This window comes from Strongylocentrotus purpuratus, unplaced genomic scaffold (assembly GCF_000002235.5).
Source record: "Strongylocentrotus purpuratus isolate Spur 01 unplaced genomic scaffold, Spur_5.0 spur5_scaffold_7, whole genome shotgun sequence".
Lineage (NCBI taxonomy): Eukaryota > Metazoa > Echinodermata > Echinoidea > Camarodonta > Strongylocentrotidae > Strongylocentrotus > Strongylocentrotus purpuratus.
The window spans coordinates 38,076,388-38,098,795 of NW_022145613.1; the positions used below are offsets into that span (position 1 = coordinate 38,076,388).

General features: G+C 37.1%; 1 protein-coding gene across 5 annotated transcripts in view; it reads left to right on the top strand.

Annotated features, from left to right (window-relative positions):
- The window catches only part of LOC581963 (myosin light chain kinase, smooth muscle), a 122,745-nt gene that overhangs the window by 55,164 nt on the left and 45,173 nt on the right, over positions 1 to 22,408 (top strand). For 3 of the 5 annotated variants that reach the window (XM_030974991.1, XM_030974992.1, XM_030974993.1), the window contains exon 8: positions 11,731 to 12,814. In XM_030974991.1, coding sequence (XP_030830851.1) covers positions 11,731 to 12,814 — 1,084 coding nt within the window. Of the gene's footprint in view, positions 1 to 1,888; positions 2,093 to 4,492; positions 4,517 to 11,730; positions 12,815 to 22,408 lie in introns of those variants that run through there. The other 2 variants (XM_011669618.2, XM_011669617.2) reach the window with 2 other exon arrangements.

Here is a 22,408-nt window from a genome sequence, read left to right on the forward strand (position 1 = left end):
CCTGGCCTCTTACAAGACAGAAGAGCTTTTTATGTCAAGCGTTCTTGAATTCTCCGCGCCACTTATGCAATCTTTTCTTTCCTTTCATTCGGTAGAATGTTTAAATTGGAGACTGGTATGCCCACTTTCGGAAGAGATTATAAGCGAGGGAAATGTTTGTTGGCGCCCCAACGTGCGTAATTCAGAAAGAAACTTTGCCTTTTGTGTGCGATGGACAAAACTTTTCTTGTTTGAAATGATGGCAAATAAACGAGTGTGGAATAAAATGCTGATTTGTGGCCTCTCGCTTGAAAAGTAACCCAGAAAACAAACAAGTGCTGTGTGAAGTCAGTTCTTTTCTTGAACCAACACCTTATTAAGACGGGATGGGGTTGGAATATTGAAAAGAATAATTCGTTTCGAATAGTCACCGAGTAGTTCTTTGCGCCCGTTCAAAGATATTCATTATGTGGATATATAACGTGGTTTATCATGTTTCATTTGAGGGATGTTTAAATTTTTATATCAGGCAAAGAGAAAAAGAAAGTTTGTTCAACAATTTGTTTTCCTCCATAGCTAATGCTTATATCCTTTTACTTCTTAATCCACTCTTTCAGTCTATGCATTTTATTCATCATTGCCACTTATTTACCTGTTCATAACTCACATTTTAGGCGGTTAATGACCCTCCCTCCTGAAATAGTTTGACTATTCATGAGTTTGTTTTTGTGATTCTGAGCAAAAATAAGTTTTATTAATTACAAATTACCTTTAATGGATACAGGGAGCAGAGCATCAGAATACAAAGACTCATCATTAACTGTATACTCCAATTAAGTACATTTCTGCATGAAAATGGTGTTGTTTTTATTATTAGAAAGAGGCCGTTCACCCTTTCTTAACAAACGAACTCTGTTAATTTTCTTCGAATTTATCATCAAAGAAGCGTTTTGAACTATGCGTAAACAAATATAATGATTGTTGCTTCATGATTGTGGTTACAGTACACTTTGAAAGCTTGGAAGAATAACACAATGAAATAATAGAATAGAATACAGGCAAGATCTTCCCACGCATATTCGTGATAATAGTTATCTTTCTCTATCTCTCTATCTCTTTCTTGAGGCTCATGCTCAGTCCTACTACATCTCACTACATTTCACACTTTTTTTTCGCAATTCCATTGAAAACTTTCTTTTCAAAGTTCATTCCCTGAATGGGAGGTGTTGAGGAGAGAGAGGGGCGGAGTCAAACAGACAAACGAGGCGTATCGTTTGACTCTTGTAGACCTGGTTCCAGAATTACCAAATATTATTTACTCTCTAGCAGAAATGTTAACAGCGTGTAAAGTGCAAGGGGAAAAGAAAATTAGTATAGTATTTTGCTTCAAAGAATCAAAGTAGTCCAAATGGTGTGTTTAGATTATTGATACAAAGGCTTGGGATATAAGTATTACAATCTGATACAAAATACAACTAGAAAGCCTCACAGATATTTTATAATTCACATTTTCTCAGTAACTTTCATTATGTCCAAACAGGAGGTGTTACCACGACAATTATATAAGTTAATGCATTGCCCTTGCCCGAGGTGATGATGGCCTACTGGATATAATTCAACAGTTATCAATGCCCATATGGAAGAAAAGTGATGGATTTTACGACTAAACTGGTGTGTATTGTCTAATAGAGGTCGATGTATACAATCATTGTCATATTCCATAGAATCCCTATAACAAAACCGACACTAAAATTCTTTACGATGTGTGAAATATTTTATCAGGTACGTATTCAATGTGTGGGGACATTTATAACGCAGATAAAATTGCAGGTAATGCCTGGGGTTAAGGCCACGCTACTTTGGTATCGGCATGTTATCGGTAATCCAGTAAGATGTTTGATATGGAGGAGCCTTGGGAGTGTACACTCTACAATTGGTTGCTGTGAAGGACTGATTCTTTCTTCAGTTGGAGGTGTTTACAATCTAAAGGAAACGTTTCAATTCCACACTCATTCAGCTTTTTAGCCAGGTCATTTAGAGATGTGATTATTTCGTGAATTCTTTAAGGAATACATATCAGGAAGCAACTCATTCGCCCGTCATAATTATGAAGGTAAGATGCTCTACCGTTCTAAGGAAAATATCTTCAAGCACACCTTTGCTTTGTACCCTGATTGATTTGTTAATATCGTGAAATATCAGAAATTCCACCATAGGAAACGCGATGGCTTAGTGGTAGAGCAGTGGTCTTACGGGGAGTAACCGAGTTCGAAACCAAGTCGCTGCGCTAGTGCTTTTTGACAATACCTTAATCTTCATTATCAAGTCCTAAGGAGAGGACGTAAGGCCTACTTATATGCATAAGCATGTTATCTTTCATAGTAGTCATTTAAAAACGAATCAAATCAAGTATTTCATCATGCACCCCTTGGTAAAGATTCATATAGTAGATGCGCTATACAAATGGACCTATTACTCTTATTGATATTATTATGTAGACTTGTAGTAGGCAAATGAAAATTGAGATTATACGTCGTGGTTTGTTTTTAAGAATATCATTGATGCATCTGCCATAAAAGTATTTTACAAGGTTAAATCGTTAAAATTATGAACGGCTATTTTAATGTCGTAGGAATCCACAACGTCTACTATAAAACAAAAATCAGTTTCCTACATGAGAAGGCGTGTTCCCGATCCTAAGTAGATCTAAAGCTCTAAAGTCTTTAAATCACACTGAATCCACGCGAGGAGGAAACTCAATTTTCGATGAGTTCCAGAACTGGATTTAGGTAACTTGATTCATAAATCCATGAATGGCTCCAAACAGGTGCACAGATTTCACCCTCTCACCCCTTCATGGGATTGAGCTGGGGGTAAGATACCAGTCGTATTTCGAGGATAATCTGGTGATGGATTTAGCTTCGAAAAGCTCAAGAATAGTAATGAGTGTTTCAACTTCCAAGATATCTGTCGTCTAAATATAGTTTCCGATCATATATTATTTCTTCATCCATGGCAACAATTTCATTATTGGTAAATTGAGTTAGGTGATACAAGGCTGCCTGTTATAAACATGGGAGAGAATGCAGAAATACACTTATAGGAATATGACTTCAACTTCAACACTGTAATAATTTTATTAATGTCCCCCCCCCCTCAAAAAAAAAAAAAAAAAACAGTACTAAAAAACTGTTATTGTGTGCTAATGTATGAAGAAGTAAGCTAATAATTATGACATGGTATATATTAATGAAGCCGACAGATTTTAGATTTAGAATTCAGATCAAATATAAGTGTTGAAATGTTATTTACTATATCTATGTATGTAGAATTAGATGGTATATGAAAACATTTGCTAATAATTCATCCTGAGCATCGGGATCATTCATGTAAGCTAATTAGGGGCAGCAAACAAATGAATCATCGCCATGCAGGATGAATGTTAGTCATTTTAAAGTTTAAAAAAGAACTTAGTGATTTATGCTAAGGCGTGTTTTTTTCCTCGAGGCATGATATCGTCAGAATTCTTGATTATTTAAATCTCAAGAGCTTTGAAATATATTGGTATTCGTCTGTAAACACCAAATCAGGACAATTAAATGAGCTTGTTTCTTGATCATGTTTGCTTGTATGCTTGTATATGCAAATCTTTGAGGATATAGCGGAATCATGTCATTAACATATTGAAAAACATGCATAGCATCATGTGTCTGGGGCTGTCAACACCACAGGAAGAAGCGTCTTACACAGTGACAGGAGATTGATCTAAGGCCTCTGTGCTATCTATTTTGGGAGTGCCATGTTTCTTATCTCAAAGAAACTCTTTCTGCATAGAAGCTGTGCATATTAACCCTAGTCGTTAATATCCTCAAACTCCCATATCCGCCTGCTAACCGATCCAGTGCAAACAGGAACGATCAGAACAGAGAAAAACAAACTTAGGAAGTCTCATGGCTTACTCTGGAGGCGACTTATTGGCCTCTTATATAACACATTAAATTACATCCACGTCGCGTGACCGCCACCGCAATCCTCGATTAGGATTGGATCGTTAGGCTTGTCACGTGGTTTCATGTGACGGCGCCATGCGTGGTGATGTGCAAAGCACTTTGCACAAATGTTGTATATTTCCTATTTTGACAGTTTGTGGCCAACTTCTTAAAAGTAATTTTACGACCGACAAAATTGCCTGGTGATTGTGTTTTATGTCTAGACTTCCTCTTTAGTGAGATGATGTAAATTCTAGAAGCCATCTATCTGCATTCGTCAATTCAAACAAAGAATGGTCTATGTTGCAGAGATTGTTTAGCGTGTGAATGCAATCGCTTGTTCCAATTTGCAAAATGTTCAGACTTATCCCAGACGGCTCTATTGTGTGTCGCTAATTAATGCCGGACTATCGACAGGTTCTTTTAAAAGTCAGACAGTGTCTGCAAACAAATGATATGATTGGTTACTTTTATGAGCGCTGACCATTATTGTGATTGCAGGAAATTTAAAAAGCACTTTCGGTGCGAGTTCAAACATCATGAAAAAGGTATGTATCCATTTTTCGGCAAATTACATACCGGTTCCAATTTTACGATCAAAATAGGAAAGTGCTCGCCTATTTGTCTATTTTCTGAGAGTGTCTCTTTAGATGGTGTGTGTCTGTTATTATAACCGTTTGAATAGGAATTACAAGGTCATACAAAATGGCAAACAAACAGATTCATGTAGTGTGAGAAAGATTTCCGTGTTACATTTTAATTGTTTCTCACATATATCTAATTACTTCTTATTTTGAATGATATATTCAACACAGAAGTATATTTTCGTTAAACATATAATAATTGGAAACTTAACATTTTTCAAACTTAGACACCTTTATATCCAGAAATACACGTATTTCTATTCAGTCTTTATCCATGTAATGAAGACAAATGACCGAACATATGTTTTGATTTTAACATAATCCAACTAGATCAGAGTTTAAAATGTGAGCGCCATAAAAGTCAAACAGAATCTGATTTAGTGAAGACTCCATGACCTAACACATGTTTTGTTCATGATGTCTGCTGGTCTGACGGTCCTTTTGTAAAGAAATGTCGAGTGAAGCTACATTTTATACTTTCTATACATGTTGAAATGATTTATGTTTATCGAATTCCATTCTGAATTACGGCAAAAAGCATTGCTGAAATTCATAAAAGTTGAAAGGGTAAAGACCGATTATTGTAGCAAAAGAAATTCAAGGGACTTTCATATTTTGAATGAAACCTTGAGGCTCGTAGAATACGATGTTCATGACTTACAATTAGTTTTTAAAATGATATAATTAGTTTGTCTTTTCTTCTGCCCTATGAGCCTCATAGTAATGCTAAACAGTATGCATGAAACATGATGGCGTTCAAGGATGGATAGAGATGATAATGTATTTATCAGTTATATAGATTACTTATATAAACTATACTTATCATTAATTTAAAGCCCTTGATAAACAGGCAATGCACTCATGTGTGAATCATATACTGTATAATTATCTACCTCTAATAGCAATTTAAAAAGTGGACATGGAATAAAGGGAAATAGAAATGGTAGATGTTATACTCTGAAATAGATTTAAAAGCCCAAGGGAGCCCTCACATCATGAGTTTTAACTTTCAAGGAATATGCAAGTATAGTTCTTGTAAAACATTTCGCTCATAAAGGTTCTTTGGCACCTAACAAAAAACTAACAAAGAAACACATTGTTGAGTTGACGTTAAGTGCCTTTAAAGCGATTGAATTCTAAACAGTTTGGGAGATTGATGTATAGTATTAGTAACCCTTGACAGTGCACTTGAGTGTTTCTGATTGACTCGTTATCATGATCAAGCTTCACTTTAGTACCTCAGGTTCATGACCTGCGATATGTCTTTCTAAATATACTGACTCATTCTATAAGCCGGTATATCAGTCAGGTGGGTGAAAGATATATATATATATACTCTGAATCACAAAAAAATGCTTTTTAGTAGATACCCGAAATACATAGATCCTATATATACAATATAGCATCATAACTTTTGCAGTATTTATGAGTTGCAATATTTATTGTCATTATCTGTTTGCCCTTATTCAACTATGCAAGTTTTGATGGTGTATCAACAAATGCCATTGAAGAGAAAATAAATCTTCTCCCATAACACTGAAGTGATGTCCTTCAGATGTTTGAAGATTTTGAAAGTCTTATTACAAGGCTATTACATCCATCACTCGTTTGGGACTAATGTTTTAACGTGTCTTTCTTCAAGATCTTACCTTTGACATGAGATGACCTTTAAGGTCACAGTAAAGAACTCTAGTTATCGGTGACACCTGGAGGACGAGGAAAAAATAATGGTACGCTCTACTTCAAGTTGGAAGCGATACCAGATGGGCGCGTAAGAAAACCATCCCATAAACTTCAGTCGTTACCTGTTTGCAAGTGTTCTTAAAGGTAATGTTCTTTTACTAAACAGTCTAAGGAGAGACCTGAGGGAAGAGAACGGGGGATTTCATTGCAAGGGATTAGCTTGATCCTTAACAACACTTACAATCAAAAATACAAACAGGTTTAGTAAGAGCCTGTAGGGGGATGTTTGAAACAAATTTTGCTTCACCACTTTCCTGGAGCATCATAAATGGATTTGGTGTCACTGATTTTTGCTTGTTGGGTAGTTACTTTATAGAAGCTTTAAGTTTCTGAACCACACGTTGAGGAGATGAAGTATCGAGAGAAAAAAAAACACTAAGTGGTTGAGGAATGCTGTGCATACACTCACGGGATGTATTTGTGACGAAGAAAGGGAGCGCATCATCTGAAGGTGGGACTGGGAGCAATAAACGCACGCAACATCTTACTGTGTACCCCTTTTATTGGTCCATGTACACTTTTGTGACTGAATGAACATGATGAATGTTGTTCATTCTTGGGGTGTTCTCACTATGAACATGACAGACAATGAAAGCGGACAAAATATACAGTTCCTCAGGTAGACAAAGGAACATCCCTTCACTGCTATTATGTAAAATGTGTAGAACAGGTGAATATGCATGTGACACCTATTCTACACATTTTTACATAATAGCAGTGAAGGGATGTTCCTTTGTCTACCTGAGGAACTGTATATTTTGTCCGCTTTCATTGTCTGTCATGTTCATAGTGTCTAGACGTGCTGTACAGAGTCTTAGAGGATGTTCACCAACCAACTGAGTTCTGATAACAACTTCTTGTGACAAGAGATGAATGGGTTGAATAGACATAACCAGTGAAAAGTCTTTGGCACCAATAGCATAACAGGGATAAGCACAATCATGGTATTAAAACTTCCAGTACTACTGGATAAACACATGCTCAATTACTATAGGCACTTACTTTCCCAAGTAAATAATGACATATTCTATTAAAGGTGCATTTGGTTTTTGTTATTTTGAAATCGTCTGATATTGTCTTTCCTCATTCAATGCAATAAACACCCTGAACCAGGTCTCATATCGAATGAAAATATCCCCAAATTGTCTTACTGTACCACTTTCTCATCTTTAACATTTCAACTTTTTAGACCTTTGTCTGACATTATTTTTGTTGGCAAGAAACCAAACGTTCGTTAGTGATCTATTGTGGAAACATTTCCTAAGGATACGACAAATAAAGCAGATAGTCAATGCCTTTCCTTAGAATGTTTGATTTGGAACTCTTTGTCGAGTTGTACAGGGGTCTAAAGGCACTTTGCAAGTTTGTATTTTCTTGGATTAACTTTGATTGACAGAAATAAACAAGTCTTACTGAGTGCAAGTAAATCCTCCATTTTTTTCTCAAAAGAAAGCGTTGCATTGGTGCTACGACACGCAAAACGTAATCCCGTTTATTTTTCACCTGCCAAGTTTCTTTTGCCGGACCTCGTGTAAGTTATTTACAAACCTGTGGAATGAGAGGTTTACCCTGCTTTCTGTTTGTATGGTTCCCTGAGCTGTCTGTATTTTTTCGAAGTCAAAACATTTTCCGAGGTCTGTAAAGATTAATATATACTTTTAAACAGTAATATTCCTCAATATGTTAATGTCATCGTTTATGGAGTAGCATTGTATTAAGATCAATGTAGGCCATTACATTTGACAGCTCTATATGTCGATAAAAGATTCTTCACCTGATGTCCGAAAATCATTACTAGGCAAGTGAATAAAGAACAACATAGTCTTAATTTTACTATAAAGTGCCATAAATTTGATTACAACATTTTGTTGCATAAATTTAAGTCACTGATGCAACGTGGAGAAGGTGAACTTTTTATAATTCATATTCGGGTAATTTTTCACTTTATTCTATTTCCAATTCTCTTTGGATGCATTACAACTAACTTGATTTGAAGATGGAGACGGGTTTATAACTTTTGTTCTGAAGTAGGACTACTTAATATTATTGACGATAATATTGGATATTTCATAGCGCACACGTCAACCACCCACCCCTACTCTGCTGGGCTACTGTTTTCAGTGCTCACAGCATTCACGGAATTCATTCCTACCGGTACCCATTCAACATCTGGGTTGTGAGTGGCAAATATAGATCAAAGTCTCACCAAAGGACTCAATAATCAACATTATCATATATCAATATTAGCATTAAAGAAATGTCACATTTGTTCGTTTCTAAGCTTTCCATTATAAACACATGTTTTTATTGCCCCCGGATAATGGATTCAGTTTCAATTATACACACTGTCTGTTTCACACACTTTTTCTTTTCCACAAACTGTACCCACCCCTCTGCCATGTACATGTACCAGGCGCCAGTTTACAAGCTAACTAAATTAATTGATTTCTTGAAAAAGATTGAATCCATGAAAACACGAAGAGCACGACACCCCTGAAGCTTTTTAGGAATGAATATACCCTTTCTTCGTTATCACTTGGTGGAATAATTGCTCTGGCTTAATGTGTTTTCCTTTTCATCATTTCTATTCAATGTTTGGAGTCTTTCTCGACAACTTAGGTCTAAACCGCTTAAGCGAATAATAGGAAATATCCCGGGTGAAAGATTCAATTTTGAGTGAATGTGATGATCCCCTACGTTTTGAAAAATAAACAAAATGGTCCAATACTTTAACGACGGCTTTGTATTAACAACACTTTACTTTGGTAAATAGAAGAGGATCTCGTATTAAAGGCAGTGATGAAGTACTAATCTCCTCTTCTGATATAGTTCATTGAATCAAAAAGAGAAGGGAAAAAGTCGATTAAGTGATTTTCAGTTTATGTTGATAACAGAGTTTCCCTGTAAAGTGAATATAAACTATGATTCGAATGAGAGTTATAATGGTCACCTTTTCACTAATGATAGAGCTATATGAAACGAACTCAAGCCCGATGGTGAAATTATTGAAACAATAAAGTGGACAGAGCCAAAGAAATACATTTGGAAGTGGTATCTGTATATGCAATCAATGGAAACAAGAAACAAAAGTTAATAACGTCTAGCCGTAATGAACGAGATAATGAACAATTACCAAATTTACATCTCTGTTTATGAATAGGATCCTGTTATTAAAGACTGACATTAAGTCAAGTTAACATGAAAGTGGAAACAAAATAAATAAGACGAAAAGACGTTGAGCAGAAGAGAGCAACTGATAGATTTTAAAGTAAAATAACTCCTTTCACATTTCCATGATCCGCCTAACGGTAGTTTTTTAAAGATTTATTAATACTAATTGTACATAATAATGTGTTAACGACTTTGTAATATTATTAATTAACTATGGCATGAAAGAACCATCCTGTGACATAATTTAGTACCGAACCTGCTGTAAGGTATATTGGCAACATCATGTAACCTTTCTCTTCGAATCTCTTGGTCCCCCTCAAAACGCACACGCGCGCACACGTATCCCCCGCCCACACTCTGAACTCTATCTTACATGTACAAGGGAAACGGAAAATCGCCCTCCCCATCTTCAAATAGAAAGAACTAGGAGTAGCCTCTTATATAACAAAACGAAAAGAATAGGATAGAAGCGTTTACCACTTTGTGTGAATTGGTCTAAGAATTTGTTGTAAAGAATTAGAAAGCGTGATGTTTTATTGATGAATAGAACGTTAGTCTTTCTTGTTGATAGCGAGGTAAACAATCTCCGATTTGTGAGGTGTACAGGAGAGGACAAAAGAGAGAAAAATCAATTTACATGTTCCATTTCAGTTAAAGAAGTTTTCAGATGGGTGAATATTCATTATATAGTACACACTGCATGGTGTTCCATGTGTAAGGGTAAGGAATATCGGTGGTTTAAAATATAATTGTGAACACATTTTTCTTTTGTTTACAATCACGATATAGAACTTTGATGTTAAATGAAGAGAGGTTTAGAAAGCAAGGAAAGTTATAGTGATATTATAAATTAGAAATTGTTAGAAATTGGTGTTTTAAAGTTATTCAAAGATATCCCTTCACTGCTTAGTATTGAATTATAAATCAATTATGTCAATGGGTGATTACCTTTGGAAGACTGAAGGTATACTTCTAAACTTTTTTTCTGATCCATCTATCCATAATTTTGGACAAATAGTAATTATTGGTAATTAGTAGCAATTAAAAATTATATGTACACGTTGATCCATGGGTCAGGTATTCGGCCCTACATCTTCGTGTCAATTTCGACTATTATCACCAGCACTGCCCTTGTTTTATAATACCGTATTCCCCATCTCGTTCGTTTGAAATATCATCATGATGTTATGGTTTACTTTTAAGTAGATCAATTTCGTTTCTGTGATGATTTTCCCAATCTTCAAGCATGTAATAACAGTGGTTACCTTTACGACACGACCCTTCTTCTTCTCTGTTACCACAAGTTCCAACCACTGAGCTATTGTTCTTTCTCTCGGTCATTTCGGACAGATAATCGAAATCAATTAACATTGCTTAAGTGCCGAACATCCCTGTAATTTATGTTACCTGAAAACCACGAAGGTGATAAGACACCAAGATATACAAATTAGGACAGTGCATGTATAGTATCAGTCTACTTCTCTCGTAGTTCGATAGACACCGTATGATTTCTTCACTTGTAGAAATAGGCCTGCTGGCTGGAAAGGTGTTTACCTTTAGGGAGCCGACATTTATCACCCCAATTTAATGTGGTGGTTATAATTATGTACAGCTGATTTACATTATGTTCATTTTAGGCAATTATTTTCTTCTAAAGCGAATCTTCATAGTATAACCTAGTTGAGTCTATAACATGTAATTTTTTCACCAATTTTGGCATTATCGACAAGATTGATGCCTATAAATTTGTTCCAACGTGACGAAAATATTGTTGGCCTAAAAAGGGGTGTACATGTCAACCGAGTTAATTGCATAATTATCATGATTATACCGCTTCCTTCCTTTCCCCTATTCAGAAGTGTGATACAAGCAGTAGCGTCGCTGTCATGTCCCGAATATAACGAGTCAGAGCCCACCTATGCATATCTTTCATTATGGTGGCACATAACAAACAAGAACGGTGTCTTTTCATTTGATCACAGTTGTTTGAAACCCCCCTCGGGCTGTCGCTATTCTCTTCCATTGAATGGCATTTGAATACAATTATTATGTCTTATGAATTAGTTTCAGCTCAGTCTCGACTGCGCCTAAACACATATACGTGTCTACGCAGTGTATGGCCTTCTAAGGTTTAAAATCCCATGAGCTTAATCAAATAGGTGTTTAATTCTACTCATTTTTGTCTGGTTTGTTTCTTCTTTCAGAGAACGGCAAATGCAGTTCGCGCCATTGGGCGTATGAGTGCTCTTCGCTTGGTTTCTCAACGAAAAGCAAGTCAATCGAACGGTAGTACACCAAGCGAGAAGAACCCAACCTCACCATCCCCTTCAAGTAGTAGTATCAGCTCTCCTGTGAAACATCCTACAGAGGGGCAGGGCAGTGAGCGTACCCCTAACGCCGAATCGAAGATAAAAGAAAAGGCAGAGATCGATAAGGGTATTGATCAGCAAGGTAGTGCAACCAATACAGTGCCTTGTGTTGATCAGGAGAAGCCTGTGAACACACGCAGTGATAGGAACAGTTATGAGAAACCTTCTGAGACAAACGGTAGAGCCTTGTCCTTTACTTTAGACTCGGACGTGGAGAATGATAGCGGTCTTGACTTATCCTTGGATCAGACTGCTCTAGGAAAGCAGAGTGACAGATCATCCCAGAATTCAGTCAACGAAGGACGAGACGAGCTACCTGTTGACTCTGGTATTAAAACGAATGGTATTTCAGATATCACACGTGATCAAAGCTTAAAGGTTGATAAGGATGATCAGCTGCGTAATTCTGTAATCGACACTAATTCTGTGACATCATCTTCAGCTGATAAGAGTGATATCAGCGTGTGTTCTGATGCGAGTGAAGATACCAGTGACCCAGGAGTAAACATGGACCGCTATCTCTACGATCCTAATAAGGGGGTTAAGAACCAGGCTGCTAAATGGGAGGGTCGTCACGACAGTCCAGATAGGAAGTCCACCAAGCAAACGACAGGTGGACAATCACCTCCGCAGCAAGCACCGGTCTTCAGGCAGAAGTTCCGACATTGTGAGGTGATCGTCGGGTCAGTGGCTTGCTTCGAATGCCGTGTCGATGGTCACCCGAGTCCGGACATCATCTGGTATAGGAACGGAAAGAGGGTGCAGGAGAGTGAGAGGTCAAGGATCATGAAGGGTGGTGAGGATGTCCATTCTCTGGTCATCAAGGAGGTCACTAAAGATGACCAGGGCACCTACATGTGTGAAGCTAGGAGTCCCGCAGGAAAGGCTCGCTGCAGCGCCAGGCTTGTGGTACAGCAACGTAAGTATCAATATATCACGACGTCATAGTACTTGGCTTAGTCCCATGTATATTTATAATGGGACATGTTGTGGCTGGTTGTTACATTTTTAGAGATTTAAGATTTTAAACAATTTCCAAATATGTTCTAATCCATTGAGCTTGACATTCTAAATACTTGAGTATTAAAAATCGTTCAGTTGCCCTGCACTATTTATAGAAATTTACTTAAATCCAAATATTAATATTTTGTTTCGAGTAACTATAGATTCATCTTGTTTTGATCAATAAAAATAAATTAAAAAATATCTTAGAGGTTGACTTGGCTATTGGAAATGTAGAGATTTATATAAATTACGTATGAGAGGAGGGGTAGATGCAGGGTACACGTACATTAACCATTACCAAACATGACACTCGTCTTGACCACATCCTAGAGAGGAAAGTCAACAGTTGTACACTGTCTGATGTTTGTTTGATGTAGCGCTATTCTATCAAGATCTATCAATATTTGATTACGGATATAGGACAAGGCTTCGGAGGAAAAGTCCTCCTGTCTCACAAGAGGTATGACGTTTCCAGCTTCTGAATTTGTCACATCACAACATATAGTACTGGAAGGTATTACTATGTGGCAGGAAACAAACTAATAAACAAATAGGTTGGGAAACATTGAATAGTTGGTCAAGCATTTACTTTGCATCGCTTTTACGTTTCATTCTTCTTGAACTGTACCGACATGCTGATAGTCCCAATACATTTGTGTACCGTCTCGAAATTCCATCCACTCCCTTAGTATGCACTTCAGAGTAAACTGAAGTATTTCAGCCATTGACCTCTTCAGTCATTGAACGTTGAATCAGTCCTTCATCTAAACGTAAAGTGCTGAGGACTGAATGACTTGCTAAAGTTTGCCTATTGTTATTTACCAGGAATACCAACAGGCAGAACCTGATAGATTGTAATGTATACATCTTGAACACTCGTATGAAAAACTGGTGAATTGTGTACTTTGAAAGACGTTTGGATTCAATTTCAAATCGTTCGTTATAGAATGCAAACATGATCTGATCACGTGACTGATTCGAGCCACTGATATTCATCACATACGTCAAGAGCTCCACATTTCCACCTACTTAGATTTGATGAAACTTTGGTATATATTTCACATTATCCTGCTTTAATGCCACCGTGGTAGATTTGCAAAACTCTTCTAAAAGGATCTGTGACTCGTGAGGAGTGATGAGGTATTGTGCATCAAGAGCACGGTCCGAACAGCACCTGAATTTCGAGATGCAAGAACTCGGTTTATCTCACATTGTTAAAATACATGGGTTGAAATTAAGGGGCAGATGTCAAACTGTTTTAATATAAGTTTACACCAAAATAAACCGAGAAGGTTTTCAAAAGACCAAAGACTGTTGCCGCGTAATTTGGAATGGGTGCAATTTATTCTTCCCGATGACTCAACATAAACCTGTAAAATTATATAATTATTGTACACCAGCTAATTTCTAGTATAAATGGTCATGCTGGTGCATCAATAATGAAAGGACTGTCATGATACACAGAAGCCCCTAGATAGAGAAACTAAAGGATATTGGAATACAATTACTGCTCATTCAAACCAACACCTGTTCACAGCCTCTTAAAAGTTATTTGAAGACAAAAAGGATGCTAAGCTTCTGGTGGTGCTGATGTTGATAGAGCTGACCGTGTTGATGCTTCTGTACATTCCACTGTGACGACATCTTTCGACTCTTACGTTTGACCCTCGTTGGCATCTTGACCTTGTGATTGAAGGTCACTCTCCATTTCTCTCCCTCTCTCCCCCATCCTCCCTCCCTCTGTCCCTCACCCTCCCCCTCTCTCTCTCTCTCTCTCTCTTTCCCCATCTTCCAATTTCATCTCCTCCTTTTTCTGTCTTCTTTGCCTATTTCCGTGTGCATTTCGGCGACTCCTTCCTTCGCCTCTCTCTCTCTCTCTCCCATGTTCCACCTATCGTGTCTCTATCTCTCTTTCTTCTCTGTCTTCCTCTTCCTGTCAACAGTCTAGATGGTGGTGTACAATGAAGAACAAGAGTATTACACACACACAAGTGGTGATGAAACGTGGTGATGAAACAAGCAAGACGAAAAGAAATAACTAGTCATCTTACTGCTCACAAAAAATACTGACCTACAGCTGTTACCAACTTTATTTTGTAACCCTCCTACCACCCTCTATTTTCTTCTTATAAAGTGTTTATTCAGGTTTTAAGGTAGACCCACGCTGTAGTATGACCACGTATACAGCACTGAACATATGGACAGTTATAGCTAGCCAACCCACAACACACAACAGCTTTGGGGATAAAATAGGATAAACTAGAATCCATTTCCCCGCCATTACCACTGATTACTCTTCCTAACCTAATTATACCATCACTTTCATAAAGCATCTCAACCGAGACTTCCATTCTACAAACCTTGGAGATCAATAAATGGAAACCCTCCTCAGAATGGGGGATGTCAATTGAAAGAAATTACCACTCGCACAAAAGGACCTTCATTACAAATACAAATGGTTTGTACAAGTAGTGAAACACAATACCTCTCCCTCCCATTTAAAGGAGTGTACTGTGGAAGAAGGCGTTTTTACATTATAGCTCCATACCAACTGCAAGTTACTGGCCAAAGCGCTCGAAGTATTCTTTTACCCCGGTCACGGGATTTAGTTATGATTCAATCGTTAGCATGATAGTGCTTCAAACTATATAGCAGACATCAGGTGGAAATACATATATATGGTTGTTGATCATAAGTTGTCGTTGAACAAGAAGAAATAGAACGGTTTCATTCAATACTGTCTTCACGTTTGCAAGAATTAATCAGGCCACCAGTCCTTGATCCGTGTAAAATGTTGATAAACGTAATCGTGGAGTGGGAGGGGCTTGAGTCCAGTTTGACGTTAAAAGTCAATAAGACCCTTACTAATGCTATTTAGACAGGGCTCATGTAAGCTTCTCAGACCTTGTACATGATTAATGTCGTCTTATGATGGTGAAAATTACTGTAGATTTGACATTCACACCTTCGACATTATTATGTAAACCATTATCTCTAAATAATGAATATGGGTCAAACAGTAGTCATATACCACTGTTAGATGAAAACAAACGTAATACGTCTTCAAAGTTCAATGATGAGGGCCACGAGGGTGGGACGAAGAACAGACAAGCTCATAGAGATCTTCTTTTACGTTGAGTTACATTGGAACCTTACTGACGAATGGAGAATGGTCCGAAGAACCCTGTTCAATTCAAATGCACTTAGTTGGGTTGTTTGCTCTATTTTCAAAGATACCATACAAACACACATCATGATATTTTGTATAGGAGGGATAAAGGATCAGGTCAATCAATCCTTACTTGAGAAAGGGTTTTATATCAAGTATTGATGATAACACATAACTTATTGGAATTGATTGTGTATCCCGGTCTTTACTATGATCTTCCTGGCGTGGGGGGGGGGGGGGGGGTGGATATACCAAACATCAAATCGTCACAGTTCGGATCATAGCGAACGGATTGATTACATGTATGAAATTAATTCGTTTCATAGTATTGCTTTGTAAGGAGGGGTCCCTTAAATGGTTGAGTTAGCGGAATATGATACAGAGGTTTTAGAATTTTGAATACCAAGGATTACCTGCAGAATCAAATCTCCTTTTCATTAATAGATATAGATGCACAAGTAAACATTATTCAGGTGTGTCGTGTGTATTGTTTCATTGGTATCACGGAACAAAACAAACATGAGTTAATCGTTTGGGCATGCACAGATAAAGGTAATCTAAACTAACCCAAGCATTTTGAACGTCTTCTTTCTTTTTTCTTTTTCTCTCTGTCAAGAATTATCTTATCCCAAGATAAGTATAATGCTACGGGGCAAGCCCAAATAAATACCATGTGAAAAGAAGAAATTCTGTCTAAATTATCTTACATTCATATACGGCATTACTAAACGAACACAAATATAAGGGTCTTTTGGGGAGGAGGGTTGAATGTTATATCTGCAGACACCGAACAACTGAGCACAGAAGAAAACCAACTACATGAGATTAACTCGGTACTAGGTTTCCTTTTTAAAAGTGTTTCGTGACCATAAGTTTGTATTGGTGATTCAATAATCAATATATTGCTAAGATCGTTCGTTATGGATTGTCTTGTTGTTATTCTCGTCAGTAGTGACGTACCAGTCTTAGAAATAAAACTGTAATCTTTATGTTCCCATCGCTTTGATGATATTCGTTGTTAGGTATGAATCCAGTATATTCTATCTATTTAGCTATTGGGGGGTTTCATCTCACCAGCCCATGTAAAAACTTCTCTCCTATTTCCCTTCCACATTCTTTTATCTAACCGCTCAAGGATATTCTTCTTCGTTTATAGCTGTTAGGTTTCCTTTTTGTCAGTTTTGTATGGATAATATTAGGTTCTCAGGGGATATCGCTCCCTAGTGTACAATTGAAGTATTAAGCTTGTCATATAAGTGACCATTAGTAAACTTAACGACTCGATTAAAAGATCTGTATTTATAAAGTGATTCTTATAACTGTCACTGAACAACGTTTAAGATACTATTATTTGCGACATACTTACAATTTTAACGGGAATAATCAACAATTAAAGATACAATATGCAATATATAACAAGCCTGTGTTTAAAAGGAAAGAAGTTTAAATTGCTCAAATGCGTTTTAAAAAATCCACTTAATTACCAGTATGACTTCGGTTCCCTAATATGATTTCTTTTCTGTACAATGAACTATTCTTCAGGTTAGACACAATCTATTGTAGTACCAAATAAGTCCTTAGGTAGTCCAACAAGGTTTCGATTTCAGGATCCCTCTATTACACGTTTTAAGTCATTCATTAATTTGAAATACATCACTGTTAAAAGACAGTATTGTTGTACATAATAGAGTCTTCCTGAATACAGATTAGGGGGTAATTTTAAACGTCCCCTGTGGGTTATTTAATGTTTCAGTTTAATTCAATTGCAAGACGTTTAAAGAGCAAGCGATTTTATCAGATTTTCATATCAATACAGCATGTATCATTAAAATGGCAATCTGTCATATTTTAATCTAATTTTCTGAATCGCAGCTACACTAATAATAGTCGTGCAAAGGACTCCTGGGTTTCGTAAGCTTTATAAATGTTCCTTTAAATTGTAAAATTGGTTTGCGACAAAAGGGTAACATTTTACAACATTCCAGGCTTCAAACGAATACAATGTACATGAGTTATTGACCGGCCGAAGGCTACAGACATCCATTTATTCAATTATCGGGTCACCGGCATGTAATCGTCTTTAAAAGGAATGTGATATTAAAGTGTGATAAATGAACAATTGTGATTATATATTGCATAAAATGGATGAGTGCACTTAGAATGACTTGGGTTTGTCCTTCTCAATGAACAGTTCATTATACCCCTGAAGCAATATGAGAATCCATACCATCTTTCAAAGACTGTCAGATTAAAGTCCTCGCAACTACAAGAACATATTAATCGATTTTGAAATTAGGAAGATGTCAGATATTTGAACTATTCTGAATATTCATACGTCATCCTTAGTGACACTTCTTTTCCTTCTAACTATCTTGATCTTGTCAGTCTTTCCTTTTATCATCCACCGTTTCCTTCCCCCTCCCCTCAAATTCGTCATACCCCTTCTTATAACAATCTTCTTCACCATAATAGTACATCTCCATTCGCATCTATATCCTTCTGTCTTCCCCTTAAAAAAGAGAAGGTGAACTTCTCGTGAAAGTAAAAAAAAAAAAAATATATATATATATATATATATATATATATCAAAGTTTCTCAATCTTTATGTCCCCATGAGGAAAATATCATAGCAATGTCACACAGAAAGGGTTGATTCTGGAATATTAGAAATGCAAGCCATTTTCTGATCAAAATCGGGTAATTTTTCTTATCATTTTCATGACTCCAGAACTTTACAAGATACGCTAATGTTTAAATGGTTAATACATTTATGATCTAGTTTTCCAAATCACTTCACGACAGTTTTCTACACGATGAAATAACATGGTGAGCACTCAACGTTATTTTTGGTATATTCAAACTTTCAAAGACCTGTTTACTTCTCTCACTAACGTGTTGGGATCATTAAAATAGCAGAATAATGATCATCATAATGGTTGAGAATTGGGTATTGAGGTAGATAATCATTATTGTTATTTTGTCTTATTCTCTTCCACCATCTCTCGTACCCTTGTTACCTCTCCAGCCCACAGCTTGATCGAAAAATCGTTAGATCAATAGTTGAGCTTTGCAATGGTATGCGAGACTATTGTACCCAACATTCGCATTAGCCATGACCAAAGGGTTAGGTTATGAACGCTCTGAATAGAGCCCGTACACATAACCAAGAATGCTTTGCAATAGTTGACTCCTATGAATTTCTTGTCCTGTTAGGTTTGGATTTGATAAGGAAATTCTATGCAGATCCAGAGTGAAATAAAGGGGTGACAAAAGTAAAAGTGTAGTTCATATTGAGGAAAAACATGATAAACAGATGAAGAGAGAAAGAGAGAAAGAGAGAAAGAGAGAGAGAGAGAGAGAGAGAGAGAGAGGGGGGGGGGGCGTCTTACGAATTATTTAATAAGTTGTGCTCAATGCAAACAGACCTGATAGCGGTATACCCCTCTTCATCTCTCGATCAATATAAAATGGGTCTTCAATCTTCATTTAATATAGGTATTGTATTATGGCCCTTTTTGTGGCTTTACTGATGCCTGGCCCAGACCCCGTTCTTACCCCCCATTAGAAGTCCCTCCAATATATTATAGAGAACATGTTTGTTTAACGGAATGAAGATCATTGTATCCCGTATGTGTTGTTAAGATCTAAAGTCATATTACCACATCACAAGCTACCGACTTGCCCTGATATCTGCTGTCAATGCAATGTGATTTAGATGGCTTCATGTGTAGGTAATGTGCTAAGACAAGAACATAAGGGCAACTTTCTTTGGGGTTGGTTGCTAATGGAGCTACTGATGATCGGTATATGCAGTCAATTATTATCATACAGACAAGCACAGATCTACTTACTTTGCCCACGATGAAATGGGCCTGATATATTTCAAACAGCGTGCGAACATAGTTAGGCATAGAGAGTGTAAGTTGTATGAGCGTAAACTTCTTTATGAAATTAATTATCTTTGTATCAGTTTTAAAAACAGTAAAAATAGGCCAATAATGAGATTCTTGTTCCGGATCGTATAGACTTAGTTTTGTCAATATTTTTGTAATATAATTCTCAGAATTTGAAGACTACTCTTTAATTTCTTTCCGATTCTCTTATCTGCCGCAATGCGCTAATTTTCCATGCGTCTCGAGTGATCTCCGCGGACATTTATCATGTAACCGTCTTGGGTCTTGCACCTGTTCCGTGGGTCCCCTCATCTTTGTGAATGAGCGCCATCTCGTGTTGAGGATAGACACAGGGGCAAGGACGGATCGTAGGAGGGGTTCGGCAGAATTGGGTCTCATTAATCCGAGGGATTAGGGTGACAAGGATTACATGGGAAGTAGTTGAGGAAAGAAGATTTAGCCCTGAAGTCTGATTAGCCTTGTGACTGACAGACTGATGTCTACTCTGTGAATGACTGAATGGAACTCTGATGGAAAGGCGTGAACGCAAGTGATATAAAATTATGTCGACCAACATTTTACCATTGATATAGGCCTACTAGCGAGTTAACGAAACAAGAATAATCAGGATAACGACGTAAAAGCATGCACAACAAGGATTTAAAAGAAAATTTGAAATTATTCACACGAAAAATATGTAATTCTGTTACCGCCCATGTGGAATTAACTGTTGACACTGCATGGACTCCCTTTTCTGATCACTGAAAGAACATTGAGACAGAATTATTACTTCTGACAGATTTCCTCTCCCAGTTGGATAATTTTCATCGGTTGATGGCGCCATACTGGTCAGCACTGTTTTACTACATAGTTACATGTTGTTCAGGATGAGGCCCATTTTCATGAAGGAAATTACCTAAAATATCCCAAGATGATAGCGACTCAATCCATATTCAAATGGCATGTCAATTCTCGAAAGTCAATTTTTTCCATAATCATGTTCGTTATCATCCCTTCTCATCAATGTATTGTGATTTGTATCATGAACATAACGATTAAGTGCTCCACTAGAGCGTAATTTAGCCACAGACGGAGAAGGGGTAGATGGGCGCCTCTCTAACTTGACCTTTAAATAAAATTATTAGCAATTTTGAAGGTAAAGTTTTCAGGGTAAAGGAATATGAGCCCTGAAAAGCCCTTGCAATTTGCTGTTACAGTCATGTCAACCATCAGAAGTCGCGAGGTTCAGACCGCCTACCGCCCTCTCCCTTCCTCCCTGCCTCAGTCACTCTAGCTAATAACAGGTGACATGCTTAATACCTCAGTTACACCTGACGAGACCGATTTTGTTGTTGTTGTTGTTGTTGGGTTTATTGGCGCTATCCATCGAATCCGATGATTTACACCAGACTTGGTGTGAGAGGGCGTCTTTCTCTCTCCCGACAACGGGGCCCCACCTTGCCTAATCATGACCTATGACCTCATTATCCAAGTATAAAACATGTTTTGTTTGATGACAAGTTCAAGTTTTGGTGCCTGTTGTATGTAATCATGGAGCCCCGACACTAACAATGCCATATCCTCTTTAACAGGTTGCAGCATACATAACTCATAAAAAGCGTCCACTTGTAATTCTTTTGATTCTCTCCCAATTATAAATGCGGTTTCCTTGAGATATATTATAATTTCTACCCTGAAATTTGCGTGATTATGAAGCAAACTACTTTCAAAAGTTCATAAGAATTCGTCTGTTTTTTTTATCAGAATTCCCATCGTAAAATTATAATCTGTGTCAAATTAAAATAAGTATGTATGATACTAGATATGATTTTCTTTAGTGAAACCCATGGATAGAGTTGATGTTAAATTCATAGCACATCCAATTTTCTTCACATATAGAAGTATATTTTCCCTACCTTTAATCGGGCAAGATTCGCATTCCATTTCATTATGTCGCTGTGAAGGGATAGACGCATGCTCCAGACGTTTGATTCCTTAGGGGTTTCAAGTTGTCTGGAATAAGAAATATGTTTGCTATTAAAGCCAGTGTAATGGCAAACATACTACGTTCATCATCAAACAGAATCGTTTCTCATTTCACTACCCTGAAATATCTGAAATGTAATTGAAAAATCCAAATGAAACTAATTCCTAGTTTCTCTTGCCATCCTTTTTCCATTTTCTGCCCACTTCAATTCTTGTCTCGTATACTTTCTTTTGCAATTAAATAGATAAGTATCTGAGAACATGCAAACCATTGGGTTAATAAAAATCATCAATAAATTGCAATTTCACCTTGTTTTTAGAATCTGTCGTGCATTTACATATGGAATCGCTTTGAGAAAACTGCTATAGTTAAATTAACCCAATGACATGAGCTGAATAAATATAGGGTACCAAATAAAATGGAATCCTTCCTCCTTACTTCCACAAAAATTGAACGAGA